The sequence below is a fragment of the Betta splendens genome, chromosome 14, assembly GCF_900634795.4.
Source record: "Betta splendens chromosome 14, fBetSpl5.4, whole genome shotgun sequence".
Lineage (NCBI taxonomy): Eukaryota > Metazoa > Chordata > Actinopteri > Anabantiformes > Osphronemidae > Betta > Betta splendens.
Window position 1 is genome coordinate 14,832,859 of NC_040894.2, and position 18,730 is coordinate 14,851,588.

Here is an 18,730-nt window from a genome sequence, read left to right on the forward strand (position 1 = left end):
CCCTCCAAACTAATTACAGTCCTACGCCTGTCAAACGCTGTGTATTAATAAAGCTTCCTAAATAATCTCTGGTGGGCAATAAGGATGAGCTCCATTAACAGCTCTTTCTACGGTTTCTTTTCATACATAATTAATGCCACTGCTGTGCATGGCCACAGGAAGCTCAGACCTTTTTAGAAAAATATAGAATCTCATAAATATGTAGAACTCCTCCTTTGCAGCGTTTAAAAACCCAAATAAATGATTCTCTAAAAACCACCACAGTGTAGCATAAGACCGCAAGACCGCAATAAACAGAACTATTCAAATCAAAGAGGAGGGACTGCAGATAACATACTTGTTTTTGTTCCGTTTTCCTAGTTTTTCTTTAAGTTAAGAGGAACTGGAGGGTGATGAAAAAGTGACTGCTCTGACTCTAGTACCGATTACAGAACCATCAAAACTACAAACAATGCCTGAAGGACTAAAACAAGCAAGTAATCTAATATGTGTCCCTGGTGAACATGTGACATATTGGGGGTTACGCTGAGCGAAGGTTAACTCTATTTCATGTAATAGCAGCTCTAATAATTATGATTTAACTGCATTTTAGAAAGTTTTAAGATGACACACACAGATGCAAAAATTTGCTAAACAGCCTCTGCATGGCTCTCAATGTGTGAATGGAACTGCCGCGTTTAGGGCCTAAAACTGAGCTGTATGCGGAAAAACTACCTCCATGTAAAAATGCATGAAACTCCTATACACAACACTTACACTACAGTATGTTGCCTAATATACAAAGGAACCCTGAAGTGTTGTTCTGAAGCCGCCTGACAACCTGAGTAAACAAGCACAATACTGAGCACACTGACAGGCACTGACCTTGATTCTAGCCTTATTTCAGATGGTAATTTTGTTGCCTAACAGGAATGGGTCATGACAAGGCAGGCTGTTAATCGACATTAGCACCATTACAGACAAGCATCACATGCTGTTATAAAGCTTAAAAATGAGAATCAATCCAAACACAAATCAAATATTATGGGAGACACTGGTGTGTAACTACTTAAGAAATAGGACGATTGTTTATACCGTTTGTTGCATTTTTTTCAGCTGTTAATTTGAGTATTATACAGTATTGCAATACGGTCCAGATGTGATCAATGGGACACCATTGCATATCAAATTTCACATAATGCCACTAGAGTCAGCCAGGCGGCGGTTAGCTGTCTGAGCACAAAGTCAAGACAAAACCTTCACCACCTTCTCCAAAGTCTGTCTTCAGCCACTGGAGACCAGATGTCAAAAAAGTGGCCTTCTTAATTCAGGTCACCTTCCTAAAATAAATACTGCCTGCCAAGAAATTGCATTAGATTAGAGCCAGGCAGACTTTTTAGACAACTTAACCACTCTTCTTCTCATGGCACTTTAATTCCCAGTTGTGATGTAAGAAAATATCGATGTGTACTTTTCTTGCGACTTTGTGAAACGTCATCAGCCAAAGCCCAAGTGATGACCTAAAAGTACACATGCAGCCAAGTACAGATCAAACACCTGGAAGTGTTCTTGCTCTGCCTGTTTCATCAAGAATGCATTGAGCATTATCAACACTTGCTGAGTGAAATGTCCCATCATAGAATATGAGATGGAGGGACAATGTGTTTCACCTCCCAGACAGACAGTTACATGATGAAGAAGTAAAATCTCTGACTGCTGCCAACCCCTGCTGCCCTTTTGTCACAATGAAATCCACGGCTGCTCAACCAGAATTGGAAAGTATACAAACAAAGATCAGGCGTCTCCGATGCACACTGAAGGAAACAATACCATCATTATCTAAAGATCAAGCAACTGCAAACAATGATAACTGTTGTTAGTGAACCTATTTTAGTGTGCATATTTACAGTTGAATAGAAAAAATGTTTGTGAAAGCCACTAAGCAATCAGAAAAGACTCTGGTAGTAAGGTCCAATGCAATTAAAAATGTGTGAATTGAAATATAATTTACATAACTGACCCCTCCTCAGTCCTAAGCCCACTCTTAATTTCCTAGAAAACGTGACAAATAGTTATGGCAGCTTCTTGACTGGTGATGTTTACAGTCCCCCTCTCCTCTTTCCTCTGTGTCTCAGGTCCTGCACAGTGGTTCAGTGCAGAGATGAAAACTAAAACTCAAATTTGACAATTTTTTCAGTTTTGCCTAATGTCTGACATCTACTACTAGAATGTGTTTACCTCATTGAGGTTGCTTGCTTAATAGCGATAATAATTGCCATGAATGGCATATTTTTTCCTCTAACAAAACATGTGCAATTATTTCACACTTTCACCGTGTGTATCTCTGAAATGTTCGTATTTTTGTGTTTTAAGATGTGCAATATCTCATGTTTCCCACCATTCATCCATGTTTGATTTGTTTCTTTAAACATGCACAACATCCTGCACAGTTAGTCTTTGCACGGTATCTTTTCCACAGTTTTAGGTAAACGGTAGCGGTATCCTGTCAGTGGTTGCCACAGCGATTGTTTCGCATGCTTGGTTTTTGTATTTACGCCAGATGCCCTTCCTGATGCAAACCCTCCGAGGGTTTTCGAACCCGCAACCTGGGCAACGCAACACTGCGTCAAACAGCCGGAGTCACTTTTAGGTAATGTTTTTGTTCTTTCGTGCTGTTTTTGATAACTGTCTATGGCTGCTGCAAACAAAAGTTCCCCATTATGGGGTAAATAAAGTCGGGTCATGTCGTGTTAAGTAGTATCGTATGAAACAGACAGCGGACATAAGGGGGAAGTTTGAGAAAGACCATAACTGTGCTCTAAACTGTGCCTATCTTGACTTTTTCCCCCCAGAGTGAAGGAACTGTATCTGCTGTGTTGTAGATGTATTGTGTATTACTTATATAAGTTTTCAAAGTGAAACATATGGTGCTCAACTGCTTTTAGATCCTTGTTTCAGTTGTTTCTGTGATGTACTGAAATATAATTACAAGTTCTTCATATGTTTGACAATTACATGACATTTATGCAAAAAGTCAGTATTTGCAGCCCTTCTTTTTAAGGACCTGTGCAATTCGACTGGGCATGCTCTCAATCACGAGGCTTTATCTGTGAATATGACTTTGCCCTAGTCCTCAGCAGGACATTCGCCATACTTTTTACAGAAGATCAATCTGTCCCTGATATTTTTTTGGAGAGAAGTGGCTTCTTTGTTGCCCTTCTTGACACATGGCCATCTTCCAAAAGTCTTTGCCTCACTGTTCGTGCAGATGCGCTTACATCTGCCTGCTGCCATTCCTGAGCAAGCTCTGCACTGGTGACTGCAGCTGAATCCTCTTTAGGAGACGATTCTGGTGCTTGCTGGATTTTCTTGGATGCCCTAAAGTCTTTTTAACAAGAATTGAACCTCTTTCCTTGAAGTTCCTATAAATTGTTGATTTAGGTGCAATCTTAGTAGCCACAATATGCTTGCCTGTGAAGCCATTTTTATGTAACGCAATTACGGTTGCATGCGTTTCTTTTGCAGGTCTTTTAACAGTCTGCCATTCTAACCCAATCAGCCTGACATAATGATCTCCAGCCTTGTGCTTGTCAACATTCTCACCTGAGTTAACAAGATGATTCTGAAATGATCTCAGCAGGTCCTTTAATGACAGCAATGAAATGCAGTGGAATGTTTTTGGGATTAAGTAAATTTGAATGGCAAAGCAGGACTATGCAATTCATCTGATCACACAAATTGCTATTATGAAAGCTTAAGCAGCAACTTTTCCCATTTCCAATATTTATATAATTCTCAAACTTTTGGTCACGACTGTATCTGTATATGCAAATGCCGGCCTCATTGTTGAATAAGATGATGTAGTTGTAGGATGATATAGACTATACATGTGAACAAGTTCAGTCAGTCAGTCTTTGTTCCTAAAGTAATAATGACATTTATGAAATTAGTAATGTAACGAAAGTAATTGGAACTCATACTCAGCAATTACTACCAATACAAAAATATGTCAGTAAAATTAAAGAATATGGGTGTGTTTGTTATACCAATAAAGTAGTGACAGACAGCTTGCTGAAACGCGATACATGAATGTGACCTTAATGCACTGTGACAACATGACATCCCAACCTAATTAGTGGAATGGAGAAGTGGGAGAGTGTGTGTGTGTGGAAAGTGGGTGACCAGCTTAGTGTGAACCACGAGACAACAGTGCTTCAGGGTTTTGCCTCGCTGGGCCTTTGGTGTCTGATGCCTTGGGCTGCATAGCATCCAGGAGCAAGGCCTGGAAAAAAGTAAACCAGGCTACAGCAGGAGGCAAACAAGAAGCACTAAAGGCAGACGAATGGATAGATGACATAACAAGGACACGAAGTAAAATAATGCGGCTGAAACGGTCTACTCTACTCACCTCTCCTTCCTGTCTGCTCAATTTAGTGCACAGCTCATTCGTCTAGAAGGACACACATATCCGATTGTAAAACAAGCAGAAGAGCTTGCCCACCTTTATCTTACGCCACATGCACTCTGAACTAGGGCTGCAACTAACGATTATTTTTATAATCAATTCATCTGTGGATTATTATTTAATCAATTAATTGAATTAATCTGATAAAAAAATAAAATATTGATGTTTTGCTTACTAGAAATGCCTTATCAGGGATTTTTTTAATTAAATTTTGATTTTGACTCTTTAAATCTTGAACAAACACAAGATCCAGCGATTGAATAATAAAACTTCTATATACAAAATATAAATAAACAAAGCAAGCAGAGTTTTGTTCCAATGTGAAGCTCTGCAGCAGCTCCAGTCAACCTGACTGTGGTAGAAAAGACACATGAGAACGTGTAAACTCCACAGACTCCTGGGCTCCTTTTGGCTCAGAGGAAACAGTGACAACCACTAAAAACCACGTTGTCATATTTTAATGCTGCTGTTACACAGTGTCTGCACCGTTTAAGTTGCACTGTTCTGTGGTGGCGTCGTTCATCACTGTGTAGTGAACGATATGATGCGCAGCCAGCGGACGCTCGCTGCAGAACAGATTAAGAAACAAAGTAACTTTTAACACAGCAGCACTTAATGAAGAGTCTTCACGTGACGATAAACAGCGTTTGTCACCGCTGCTACATCCGGGACACCAGTGTTTCTCCTGTAGTATTTACAAACCACCAGCTGAACTTTGTATGACTTGCAGGTTAATGTTAATGTCTTTGTTTGATATTTAATGCTCATATGAAGAAATTATGGCGCAGCCGTCAAATGAGCAGCCCGCCTAATCGATAACGGCAAATCATTATTGATCAATTTCCGTTATCGATTATTATTTATTTATTCAATTTGTTGCAGCCCTACTCTCAACTATATCTAAACCATTGGTGAGCATTCTCACCTACTCCATTTTTTGACATTTGTATTATCGAACCAAAAATTACCAATATACTGTACATACACATTCCCCCATCACTTTCATCACACCCACACACTCCATGGGGCAAATACTGAAGAGGAAAACGCCAGTACAGGGGCCTCATGTACGAAGGGTACATACGCACATAAACCCGGTGTAAGCACGAATCTACCCCAGGTCAGATGCATCAAAAACTACGTAAAGTAGAAACATCCGCAGATCTATGGTAGCTCGCTGGCTGGCTAAAGTACTTTTCTACAGCTATTGGTCCTTTAGCGACATGAAGAGGTGAAACTGGGAAACTGTTAATCATGTGAAAACGATTATTAGTCACTGAAGAAAAAACGATAAGCAATCATTAAACGTATATGAGCAAAACGGTGCAAACATAGTGTACAGCTCTGTTAGAGAATATAATAGAATCTGATAGAGATGCCAGGTCTTAGCTGCGCGACCAGCGCACATCCGACTGTTGACCACACTAGGGTCCCAGCCAGCCAGCCCAAGCTGGTACCAGATCAGTGCCTTCTTGGTCAGTGAATTATTTAACAACCCTAATATTAATTCTTGTTGCGCAAAGAACCGGTGTGTCCCCAAATATCCTCCAGTCTTCAGCGTCAACACCTGTGGGTGGTTTATTGTAGAGACTTCCTATTAGTTTCTGAACACACTGTCTGGGTCAGATCGTCTTCTCCTTGACCTTTGCCTGTTTTGCTGACGCTTTAGTGGTAAACTTCGCTTCATGTCCACCTTTATGTCAGACCACTTTTATGTTTTTATTTCCGCTACTGTGCAGAACTTGCAGCATTAACACCTGCACACACGGTCCCACTTCTTCTACATTCAAAATGATAGCTCTGATGGCTAAAAACCAATAGAGCAAGAGGAGGGCGACATGTGCTAAAGATTGCGAAGTGGAACTAAAAGTAGGTTAGTGGTCACCGGTGTTCACATACTTCAACCAGAACTGTAGTTGTCAGCACTGATGCCATCACCACAACAACTCTGACTCAGGAACATCTCACCAAATACAATCCAATGAGCTAATGTTAGTAGAGGATTTCACATATCCTCTTTATTCTGACTTATGATGCTGTTAATCCATGTACAATCCAACTTTCATTATTTCTGCCTTAAAAAATGCATGATGGGATATTTTGCTCAGCTAGTTTAGTTTCTTTTCTTTTTGGCAGCAACTATCTGATTTTAGCTTTTTGGATAATCTGTGTAATGTTTACAGCGGGCATCCTATTTACTTTTACAGGATAAACAAATGCACAAATTTAGAAATGCCTAAAATCAAATTAAACAGCAGCAGTCCTTCATGTCCTTCATGTACATCAAACACAGACAAAGATATTATACAATAAACCGTTAGCATGTAGTTAGCATTATCGCCAGCCCTGGCCTAGTTTGCGACACACATATAGGCCTACCGCTGTGATACTTTATGCAACACACAAAAACAAGGGCTCAAATGAAGGCTCTACTCTAAAGGAATCTAAGGATATGCACCAGAGCATGCTAGCTATCGCATGTGGTGAGTTATGAGCCAAAGAATGAAAAATGCTAAGCTAACTGCTAGATAAATAAACAATATACGCATTCAAATATCATCACACAAAGTCCATATTACTGGTGAACTGATCCCATTCTGTTATTTCTACCTTCTGGGAGGTTACCCACTCACTCTGTTACTTTCTAGCCCTCCCACAGAGCTTGTCTGAAGTGAATTATAGGGGGCGCCATTTGGTGACATTTTTTATTGCACCAGGGCCATAAAACGTGATAAGCCATTTTTACTGTACACCAGTCCTGTCAGTCTTGTGTTGGTGTTTTTAGGCCAATTCCATAGCTTATAACAAGTAAAAAGACACTGATTTGAAGGGGGTTAAAAGTTTCAGTAGCCTCTGCTGTACTGAGATATTCATTCTAAAAGTGCCTTTCTCTTTAGATATTACTGAAAAATTTTACTTTTCTATTATTTATAAACATCACATCAGTAACACCCACACTAATTTTACACCTCATATCACATCTCACAAGTGTCCCCTACATTATTATTGCAGTCAAATAGACTGTGGTTGCAGAGATAAATTCATTTGAATGTACCTATGCCATTTTTCAGAAAACCCAAATAGGCTTGGGGCCCAAGCACCCCAGTCTCTACACTTTCTAAACTTTTAGCTATATGGCTTCACCAGAACCTGCCAAGCAGTTTCACACAATTTGTTGCCAAGAAAGTCCTGAATGAGAACTCCATTTCTTCCCCGATCTGATCTGATTATCCTCCACTGAGCCATTGTTGAAACATCCTGGCAACTTGCTAATAAGAGTCTCCGTCAATGCCAGGATTGTTTACGGGGGAATGGAATCTCTTTTGGGAATGTCACGGCATCCTTTGAGGCCTATGTCTTTGCATCAGGCTTGGAGCAACATGCTTTTTCACACTAAGAATGTGGAGAGTCCGGTTCTGTGCATGTGTGGGATGAGGCCTGAGGATAGCAGAGTATGCATTATGCATAATTAATGAACATGCACAAAGGAATTAGAATGGATGCTTAGCTCTGCACAATGCCTCAGTATCAAGACTGGGGGAGAGGTCATGTCTAGCTTTGTGTGCATCTCCTGAGGATGAAGACAAACGATGAGCACATAAGGTTTCATGTACATAGAAAAAATAAAAAAATAATAATAAAAATCCATCTAGAGCATATGGAGTACAACCACCTAAGGTTGAAACACACTCACTTGTCCCCATACTTAAAGACAGCCTGCCATCTCTCACCACAGGCAATTTGAGATTAAGGTGTATGATTGGTTAATGAGCTATGGGCAAAGGAAGAACTGGAAAGCGTAAGGAGAGAGTGTGAGAGAGTAAATTAAAAATTCAACAGCTGTAACTGGAGCAACAAATGCTGCTGTCCTAAGATTTGCATTGCAAGTTATAAGTTAGTGTGACTACTTCTATTCAGGACCTTTAAAATATAGCTACTCCTGAAGGTATGTTTTTATCTACTGCACCACAGGGTGCCATTTACTGCATGTATAAATATTTAACAGGAATATTAGATTTCAACTAAAACCTTTTTTTAAGAAAGCCCTGCTGAAAAAAAACATTTTATTTTAGAGATTAACACTGACCTTGACAACAAATGCTGATCGGTAACTGAATTGACTATCATCATGGGATGAGGTTAAGTATTCTTATCAATCGTGACTGTGTCAGGGCCAAACAGCACACATCCCGACTGTGAAATTAATAAAGGTCAAAATTGTCTTGTCAGATAAAGGTTATCTGACAAGACAATTACTGAAGGCAAGTAGCCAGAAGAGCCAGTTTAATAATAATCAGACACAACAGATGAACACTTCATCTTATAAATATGATTTAAATGATTGAAAATGATTTAAATGAGTATATAGAAGTTAATAGAAGTTAATCCTAGTTATGTTTTGAAATAAAGACAAAAATAATTCACATTCATGACAAAGGTATGTGATGTCATTCCTTTTTAAACAGAGGTTGCATAGAGCATGACAACACCTTTATGCTGATTGTAATCACAATGCACAAATCTAAGTAGCCAGGACTCTCTTCTCTTCACATGTGATGACTACAATCATCTTTGGGTTTGTAATGCAGCTCTCTTCATTCTCCTTCAACTCAATAATCCACTGTGTACCACTTGGATTACTGAAATGGGCAACACAGAGACGCTAGCAGGTACCTGAACAGCAGTCTGGTGACAGAGGACGTCTTGTTTCAGCATAGCAATAATATGACATTTCTGCCATGAAAAAGAAAAAAGTCCACAACTATAAGGGACACAGTGATGGACTTTGCAGAGTTGCACAGCATCCCCATCTGGGCGTGGACTCGGTTTCAGAGCTTCACTCTATGTTCTATGTGTTATAGTGTAGAATGCTGGACGTTTGGAAAGGCAAAATAACACATTGATCTTTATCCCTCTCAGGCCGTAATAATGTACAAGTGACAGGAAAATAAATATCTATCTCTCTATGAGGAACCCAGTGAGACATCCTCATCTGTACATAAAACAGCTCGGTCGAGTTTCTCTTCAAACTCATTGATTTGCATATTAGATTAGAATTTGGTTCCTCCATTATTAAAAGCAGATTATCAACAAGCAGATTATATTTTTCGGTGTTTTTCTGACCGGGCTGGAGAAACACCTGAAAACGGTTCCATCTTAACCACGTTAACAGCAACATGTTTCATGAGCAGGTTAGTAAAACTAGACTCACGTTCGCCCTTGAGCCTTCGTGTTTTTACTGGAGACACTTATCGGCGTAAGTGCTGGTTTGCTCGGTGAAATTGGGTTGAAAGGCTCCTCCTGAACAGGTGATTAAACTGAAATCCAATCTGATGAAGCATCGGGAGGCCGTTGGAAGTGTGGCTCAAACAACACAAACACACCTTTGTGGGTTGACAAACAGAAGACACCGACGCGCGTGACTGCCGTTCTATGAGCCGGCTCATAGAACAGCTCCTGGTGGGATTCCATCCCCACCGGCCGCACGTCACCGCTGGAGGAGAAGCTAACCACTGCCACGGCTAGCTAGCGTGGGAGACCCCTCCTCCACACCACCACCGGCCCATTCATGCATACAATACACATGCGCGCCTTTAACGCCACACAATTCACGCTGTCTGTCTAAGCACCGGGCACAGCTCCACACAACGTAAAGAATTAAGCAGGAACGGGGAAAGCGGAGCGCAGAGCTCGCACGTGCAGCGTAACATGCTAAGCTGGAAGTACCTGTGCTCGGTGGTCGAGCTGCGGCCGCTGCCCACCGTCGGCTGCTGAGGCGAGCTTAGCTTTCACGGGCTCCGTGTGACGCGTCGCCGCCGCTGAACGCTCTCCTCATCGCAGCTAAGCTCCACACACTGGACTTCGCCGGGAGAAAGTGTCCGACTGCGTGTTTTCACTCTCTCGGCCGCGTTTTCGCGTTCAGACTTTGTTTAACCCGAAACAAAACAGCTCCCCCGGGACAACGCGGCTCCCGGGTGACGAATCCCGGCGCCGCCCGCTGCGGCGAAGCTCGGAATCCTGTCTTCTTCAAAAATCTGATTCCAACGTCCAGACACGCGCCTGGGGAGATTCGGCCTGAGCTCGTGTCGGGGAACGCTCTCCCAGGTTCAAACTTGTTAGGACGCTCTCCTCCGGGTGCTGAGCACGCGCACACACACCTCGTTCTGAGGCAGAGGAGCAGCGCTGTCTGTGCTGCCTTCACGTGCCGCCGAAAACGCTGGACATAAAAAATAGGACAAGCGAGGGACCGAGTCCTTCCGCTGTGGAGACAAGGGACGAACCCTGAATGTCGCATGAGGAGCTTTTATAAACTATTCAACCCCCAACGACGTTAAGCTTTCTTTCGTTCATGCGTTACGTTCGCAACATGAAGCATGTAAAACCTAATTTATCGTTTTGAAATTAGCTCATCATAGCCCACGATAATCAAAATGCTTTCTTCCATTTTACTACAAACCACAATGGCGTTACTGTTCAAACGCTGCGAAAAAAAGTTACACATTGACTTTGTATTAAAAGGTTTTAATGATAGGAGACATCTGTAAAGATAATGGCACGTGATCTTCCGTTAGCCGGGTTAAACGGGCCGTACGAGTGGACAGGTGTAAACCTCTGGATATTCGAGTCTTCCATTGCTGATGCATGTTGAGTACTGAAAGTAAAAAATACATTTAATATCACCATCAAATACTATTAATTTATTTTACATAGAACCTGTTTCAAGTATACACACGTGTTTTATAGAAACGCACAAGATTTTATTTTTAATTAATTACTCTTTAAGCAATTGGATAGAACAAGAACCATAACAAAAATTTCATTCCAGAATCTTTCCTGAGAAAAAAATCAGGTTGTTAATTAAGAGCAAATGATCGAAGCCTGACCCCTAGTGATGACATTTGATCCACGCATTGGCAGCTGATTCATCACAATAACCAGTTTAACACTGACGCGATACAGCATCTGATTCTAAGTTAGTATAAATGTAATGTCAACTGAGAGACACAGGAATCTTTTGCTTCTCCCTTTTAATGTAAAGTAGAACATGAATAAAAGAATAATCACAAATCAACATTTATAAACAGAATCATTTATTACATGAATATAAAAAAGAAATCAGCTGAAATTATAGTTTACTGTGTATTTCATCAATATTTCCCATTCTGCATTTTTTCATGTCTCTTATTAACTGGGTTAGTTTAGCTACTGTATGTCTGTACCAGTACTGGAAAAAGTTAAACAGCCACGTAAATGAATGAACAAATATAAACACTGAGCATACAGTACCGGTACTCCATTGCTTTGGATTTCTGGAAAATACTTGAACAAAAGTGTCACAAATACTGTGGAATACATGCTGTACAATTCGCTGACTGTATGTGAATTAATAAGCTGTGAAGTGGTACTAGTGGGGTTCTTTGTCCTGTTTAACTGTCACATTCAATATCTGTTTGATTCACGCGTCTCACTTCCAGTATTCAAAACTGAAGAATCAGTGATTCAACCAGAACATGCGTCTTGCAATTCTGTATCAGGTTTATGTTTCACTGTCTATTAGGTTCTTTGTTCCTTAGAATGGTTTTGCCTTTAAGCTTATTAATGACCACTCTTATTTAAGAGGACCAATACGTAAGTCTTGAGAATCTGCAAGTAAGAAAGTGACAAGACCCTCTTCATTTCTCATCAATTTGAAATCAGAGCTGTTTGTTGTCTTAAAAGTGCAAAGAGTCCCCGTAATACAAACACACCTAAAAAGAGGGCTCCTCAGTAGAGCTCCATCAATGAAATAAAAGTGTCCTGTTGTCTCCTAAACGCTAGCAGGTACCTGAACAGCAGTCTGGTGACAGAGGACGTCTTGCTTCAGCATAGCAATAGTACGACATTTCTGCCAAGAAAAAGAAAAAGGTCCACAACTATAAGGGACACAGTGATGGACTTTGCAGAGTTGCACAGCATCCCCATCTGAGCATGGACTCGGTTTCAGAGCTTCACCTTATGTTCTCACAAGTGCGTTATAGTGTAGAATGCTAGATGGTTGGAATGCCAAAATAACACATTGATCTTAATTAGATGACAGAACAGAAGCAGGAATAGGTTACACCTTTATGGAAAATATACCGAGTTTTATTATGAATGAGTAGCTTCTCACAGATTAAATCTTTTCCATATTAACACTATATATAACTGATGTTACGCCAAAACTCAACTTAATGAAAAGTGGATGTAGTACATCAACTAAATGTCCAAAAGACTTGCAGTCTTTTAGACATTCAACGATTATTCTCCAGAATATTTTGGCAATAAAAACTTAGGCACAAGACTAAGCAACCACATAGGACATCTCTGCAGGCTACAGATTACTGACAGCTGGACCTACAAGCATTATCACATGTAGGTAATACTGTCTATTAGATATTCAGCTGCTGTCTAACCGATGGCTGAGAAGCATTAGTCTGACCATTAAACCTTGTTAGTCCAAGCACTGAGGGAGAAAATGCATGAGATTATAGAGAGATTCGCTTCACACACCCTCAGAGGCTGTAACTATATGATGGGAGAAAGACTCCACCGTGTTTAAAGGCAACACTGAACGACAACCACAACCAATGCTTCAAATATGTTAAACGCTGGTTAAAAATTGAATATTGTTTTAAAAAATAAATACTCTGTAATCATACCTACTGTATATTCAATGACAGCTTTGGAATGTATGAAAATATCTTACATTGTCTTATACAAATATGCAAATGTTTCTCTTTTAGAGCTTTTTTTAAGTTCTGTATTTTTATTTATAAAAGTCAATGCTTGAAACATTCTTGAATTAAAACCAAATGACATGAGCTAATTCCCAGCTATGGGTGGTTCGAAGATGAGTTAAATTACGCCATTATTGGGAGCAAACATACAGATATATACTGCGAGATCCATTTTCATCAATCCTTTTTATAGAGACTCGATGTAGGATTTCCATTTTTGCACAGCATAGCTAGCTAGCTATTCAGACAAGTAAATGGTTTGTTAGAAATGCCATTGTCCCCAGGTGGCTTTCTAAAGCATCCTGTACAATTATACAACTGTGAATTCAAATAGTATTTTTTTTAAATCCTAGGTAAGTGCATCTAATGGATCATCTCTTATTTTATAACAAAGATTAAGCTGATGTCTAATCAGTTTTAATGTGGTAAACTCCACCTAGATGGTACTTCAAGGTGCTTAAAACAAACTAAAGATTTTTGTCTAAAAGTTTGTTCCCTTGTCAGACAAACCACAAAACATTTCAAAGCTCCTCACTCATATGTAAAAAAAAGCCTGCAGCACTTCGATTTCAATGACAACTAATGATATACACATTCAGACTTCGCTAATCACTCCTGCACCATGTTTGCTCAGACACTCACTACGCGAAGTTGAGGCACACAATGGGCTTTAGCTGTCGTCTTCTGCATTCTTAGATTGAGACTTCTCGGGATTGGAGGAGCCTTCAAAGCGCTGTGCTGCACTGATTGCTTGGTGGGACATACTCTTCCTCACTATGTCACCTTTCCTCCACAGTGTGATCTCCTGTAAACAACAACAAGCAATTGTATAGGTGTATTGCCTGAATCAGCCAATTTTAACAGCGGAATACCAGAAAATAATGAGCCCATTTGAAAAGTCTGAAGAAATGAATTATCCAAAAAATCACCAAGTAAATTAAACAATGACAGGTTCTGGTGCAAATCCGGTTAAAAGGGCACATTGGGCATAGAAGGCAAGAAATATATATTTTAGGAAATCAATAGGTTACAAGACAATGATATGGTTGATAGATTGACATTTTCAGTTCAGAGAAAATGAAACATATTTTGTGCATGAGATGGACATCACAAAGGGAAGAAATCCTGAGTCAACAATTCTGAGGAAAATCTAAACACAAATGGTAGGGGTGCACTTCTAAATTCATTGTAGTCTGCCTACGCACACCCTAGAGCTACATGAATACATGAAAAAAAAAAAAAAAAAAAAAAAATATATATATATATATATATATATATATATATATATATATATATATATATATATATATATATATATATATATATATATAGTGCATAATGGGTGACCTTTTGACCTTTGTGTAATTCAAGACTGAGGTTAGCATACCTGCTGCTTGAAATATCGTCTTTCCTCCTCATCAATGAGGACCAGGTTGAGGTAGTACCGCACAGAGAACTTTTTGTTGATGTCCCTCATGGTCGGAGTTATCTCATAACCAGCCAAAAACAGCCTGATGGGGATGGACTCTCCTGCAGGGCAAGAAGTCAGGAGAACATTTAGTTTGACCAAACAAGAAGGGACTTCACAAGAGAATCACAAATCATTGTACAATACAGCCATGAACCCGTTTTACCTCTGACTGGTGCACCGTCCATAATTTCATACTTTGCTACGGTGTCATTTTCATGGTAGACATTAGGTCCAGTGCCTGTTGTTTCCCGTTTAATGATGTCAATCTCCATGTGTTTGATTTTAATTCTCACCAGCAGAAAGTAAATCTTTCCTACAATCACATCTTTAAGGTGATACCTGCAAAGAGGAAGCAAACCAGTGCAGATCTGATCTAAAAGGCTGAACTCATAAACAGTGGGATTTTACAGGTCCTTGTAAAAACAATATCATACTTTGATTTATTGTACTCAAACTCAATGTGGAGACAATCCTCAATCCCTACTTCCATCTTAATGGAGGAGTTGAGCTCAGGGTAGGTGCTGAGTGTGTGCACTACAATATCCAGCTCTTTGCTGATGTCACTCAATCTCCGGCTCACTGTTGCCCTCAGAAAGTAGCTAAAAGTAAAGGCAAAAATGAGCTCACAGTATTGCAGCTATGAGGGAAAACGATAAGCAAAACATTATACGACACATAGTAGAGCTCACCGTAGTTTGACATTTTGACCAGTGTAAGACTCGTAGGGTTTCTCCACGTGTGTGAACTCGAAGTCATATGTCTGCGACTGTGTGAGCTCCCCGGGACGAGCCAAGTCTTTGACAAGAGACACAAACTCATGGTGGTTCCCTCTGTCATAGTAAAGCTCTGAAAGAGACACAACAGCATCAGAGCGCTGTGATGGATCAAATAATGATCTGGCATTTAATTACAGAGTCCCCTTAAAACATACACGGCAGTTTTGAAGATAAGAGAGAGAGAGAAGATACTGTCCCTTCCATAGAATTTGTACATGCTGCTTCATTTGGTGACAAATGGTTGTTAAAAACAGGCAAAGGAGGAAGTTCAGTTGTTAAACATGTTACTGTATTACAACAGCATTAATCACCTAAAACCTGGCGTGTTTTTGAAGGATCTATCCTCTATCCTATTTGTTGTCACGTAAAAATGACAAAATGTCTGCATTCAAAACCTTTAAAGTAATAACGCTACTGAAAAAACATCGAATTAAAATGATATAACCCATAATTATTAGCATTGTTCAGTTTCATAATAGCAACGCATATTGCTACCATGCTGCCTTTAAATATTATAGTTGTTTAAACTATATATTCTCACCAGCTCAACGTTTAAAAAAAGCGGAGGTCGAAGGTTAACGGCGCAGTTAGCCAATAGCGCACGTGTCAGCTGACGTTAGCTAGCGCCCACATCTGTCACGAGACCCGACACTTGTTACGACAGCCCGGTGCTGTGTCGATGGTCGTGCTTGTAGCTATTAAGAGCCGTTTAATGAAGTGCACGGTGCGGGTGCTCGGTAGCTAGCTCCCCAACATCTCCTCTCACACTTGGGCTACTTGTGTGAGCGCCGCGCAGGCCGCCCGCCCCCCGCTCACCTATCTGACCGATGAACTCTATTTTAATGCCGTTGTGCTCCAGCCTCTTTCCCGGGTACTTCAGCGTGACGTTTAATTTTCCCGACACGGTTTCCCCGTCGAAGAAGAGAAAATACTTGTCCTTCCTTCCGTCTTCACTTTTATGCTCAGCTTTCTTTCTGGTTTCGGCATCATTCAGAACTATATCGATGTCCGCGCTTTGACCAAACCCAAAGAAGCTCATGGCTGCTCGTCAGTGAAGCCCCGTCCCCGCGCCACCGTTCTGTAGACACCGCTGTGGAATTTTCACTCGCCCAGCACGAGCAGCTTCCCAGGTTACTGACTATTTCCTTTTCACAACTGTTACACGGCGCATGCGTCACAAATCACGTGACGGGAAAACGCGTTGTGTTTTTCTCCTGTTCCTCGATAAGCATTTGGTAAAAACTATATATACTTTATATGCCAGACCACATTGATTTTACGCGATTGACCGATTAACATTGGTCTGACATTTCCTACAATAATATTTCTACATCTTTTGGCGGTGTAGCAACAGGCAAACGATGAATGACGCCGGTCGCTAAGCCCGGAGTGTAGGCTTTCAGGTGCACAACTCATGTTGGGATCTCTTAAAATTAGGTGTACGCATCTGGAATTAGCTGAGTTCTACAGAGCAGGAGAATTGCTTTGTATTACGTGCCGTGTATCGGTTGATCGGTATGATGACCGGTATGAGCATCTTTTTCCCCTCTTGCCTGTGTAGTTGGGCGCTGCTGACCGCTAGAGGGCAGGGTGGGATCACAACAGGAGGCAGCTCCGCCCGAGCGACGGAATTCCTTCTTAATTCAACAGCGGAGATGTTTTGCACTTAAGCTCCTGATATTTAGTGACATTATTTAGTACTTTATTTATATATTCTACATATCTATTTTATGTAAGAGGTAATATGACATGGCGGAATAGCTTGTGGAATGTCAAAACAGTTTTTAATCATAACATTTTTGTGTTATGTTGATGTAGAGGAATCCGTGTGCGCGCGCGTGCGTGTGTTTGTGTGAAACTCATTACAAGACTAATCTGGGAACAGCCAAATTAGTGCTAGTGACTTGTGACACTACACTAGAGTTATCACAAATCTTTTTATTGTCAACCATCTGAGAGAGTCTCTTCTAGTCGTCCTGAAATGGCTCGAAGCAGTTACTGTACATGTGTAGAGTTGAGAGCAGTAGGTGCATCTGCAGCCTCACTCAGTCACAGACAAGTACCTTCAGTTTGTCAGTCCATCATGTCAGACTGTGGGATTTTCTAAACAGGCTTCATCCTTCTATGATTTCTCCTCATGCGTTTTTTGGTGTCTGTCTATTGCACATTTCCACTTGCAACACTCTGCTCTGCAGCCAAAAACAGATACCAGTACAAGCAATGTGACATTTTATTATTAAGATTATGTCAGTAAACCAACCAATATTAAAGCTCCTCACAGTGTCCGTGCAGGTTGACATGGCACCCAGCTATTCTTAAAAACACCAGCATGTATCAAAATGAACACTTGTCTTGTGATGCCATCCCAGGCTTTTAAAGACAATAATAAAGTGCAATTGACACCATGCACTTAATACACAAAGAATGCACTTTAAGACTAAATGTTTAGTCTGACGAAAGAAACACAGAATTTACTTTTGTTGGAGTTAATTGCACTAGAGGAGGTACAAAACAAATATGTTAAGCTGCTGTGAGTGACCAGAGAGTGAACGTCGCCTTTTAATCTGATAATAAATCACTCTGTATGTAAACAGCAAGTTTCCACTACAGACGTTAAACTTAAACAGCAAGAAATAACGTTTGAATAGTACATTGTTTAAGTGATTTGATGAGCTTATTTATTTTGTACTGATGTGTGTAATTTAACTTAAGTTGAGTTAGCTGGAAAATAACTTTAACACCTAAAAAATATGAAGTTCGTTTTCATGGTAATTATCATCCTTTAGTCATAAAAAATATTTCTGGCTGTGAAGTGTAGAATATGTATTTATATTTTTTAATTCGACCTGTGCCATCAAAGAGCAAGTTGATAGAATCTGTTCACCACTAAAGGTGTAGTAGTATCACAACTTAAAAACAATTAGGTCACATGTTCTGCATTCAGTGTTACATAAATACAAAAAAAACTATTGTTTTTACCTATGGATTTACATATAGGTATACATTTATTTATTTAGCTGATATTTATTATCTGTAGAGTAACTGAAACTGCATAGAAATAAAAGTACTTTATAGAAGTTTTAAAACTTCTTAAATAAAAATGGATTTAAATCTAGTACTGCAGCCAATTATTAAAAAAGCACTTCCATTAAACAGTCGCTTGTGAAAATGCACAGAGAAGAACAGCTCACACAAACTTAGACAGATGGCTGTGAATGTAAAATATTTTAGTGCTATGAATTCACTGGTGCGAGTGTGATTCTATTACAGCTCCATATGCTTT

At 40.1% G+C, this 18,730-nt stretch overlaps 2 protein-coding genes across 8 annotated transcripts in view; both read right to left on the reverse strand.

The window, feature by feature from the left end:
• Positions 1 to 10,647, reverse strand: part of arhgap32b (Rho GTPase activating protein 32b) — a 63,895-nt gene extending 53,248 nt beyond the window's left edge. For all 5 annotated transcript variants that reach the window (XM_029174248.3, XM_029174245.3, XM_029174247.3 and 2 more), the window contains exon 1: positions 10,172 to 10,647. The gene's annotated coding sequence lies outside the window, so the exon portion shown is untranslated. The remainder of the gene's footprint in view (positions 1 to 10,171) is intronic.
• Positions 10,648 to 10,950: 303 nt separating this feature from the next.
• Positions 10,951 to 16,612, reverse strand: vps26bl (vacuolar protein sorting 26 homolog B, like). Of its 3 annotated transcripts, none has more exons than XM_055502098.1 (7): positions 16,264 to 16,612; positions 15,361 to 15,517; positions 15,106 to 15,270; positions 14,835 to 15,010; positions 14,588 to 14,730; positions 13,843 to 14,005; positions 10,951 to 11,096 (listed from the first exon to the last, which is right to left on the reverse strand). In XM_055502098.1, the coding sequence occupies exons 1-6, from the start codon at positions 16,484 to 16,486 to the stop codon at positions 13,871 to 13,873; spliced, it is 999 nt and encodes a 332-aa protein (XP_055358073.1). In that variant the 5' UTR covers positions 16,487 to 16,612; the 3' UTR covers positions 10,951 to 11,096; positions 13,843 to 13,870. The 3 variants fall into 3 exon arrangements, with proteins under 3 accessions (XP_055358073.1, XP_029030085.1, XP_029030084.1); XM_029174252.3 differs by lacking the exon at positions 10,951 to 11,096 and adding an exon at positions 11,456 to 12,329 and having other exon boundaries at positions 16,264 to 16,611; XM_029174251.3 differs by lacking the exon at positions 10,951 to 11,096 and having other exon boundaries at positions 11,456 to 14,005; positions 16,264 to 16,611.
• Positions 16,613 to 18,730: the final 2,118 nt, after the last annotated feature.

Bases quoted from the DNA above. Each gene is read 5' to 3' on its own strand.
- vps26bl (XM_055502098.1), bottom strand. From the start codon at position 16,486: ATGAGCTTCTTTGGGTTTGGTCAAAGCGCGGACATCGATATAGTTCTG. The intron at 15,518-16,263 runs GTGAGCGGGGGG...TGTCTCTTTCAG, and splicing joins AGAGTTCATCGGTCAGATAG to AGCTTTACTATGACAGAGGG. The intron at 14,006-14,587 runs GTATGCTAACCT...TGTTGTTTACAG, and splicing joins GACGATATTTCAAGCAGCAG to GAGATCACACTGTGGAGGAA.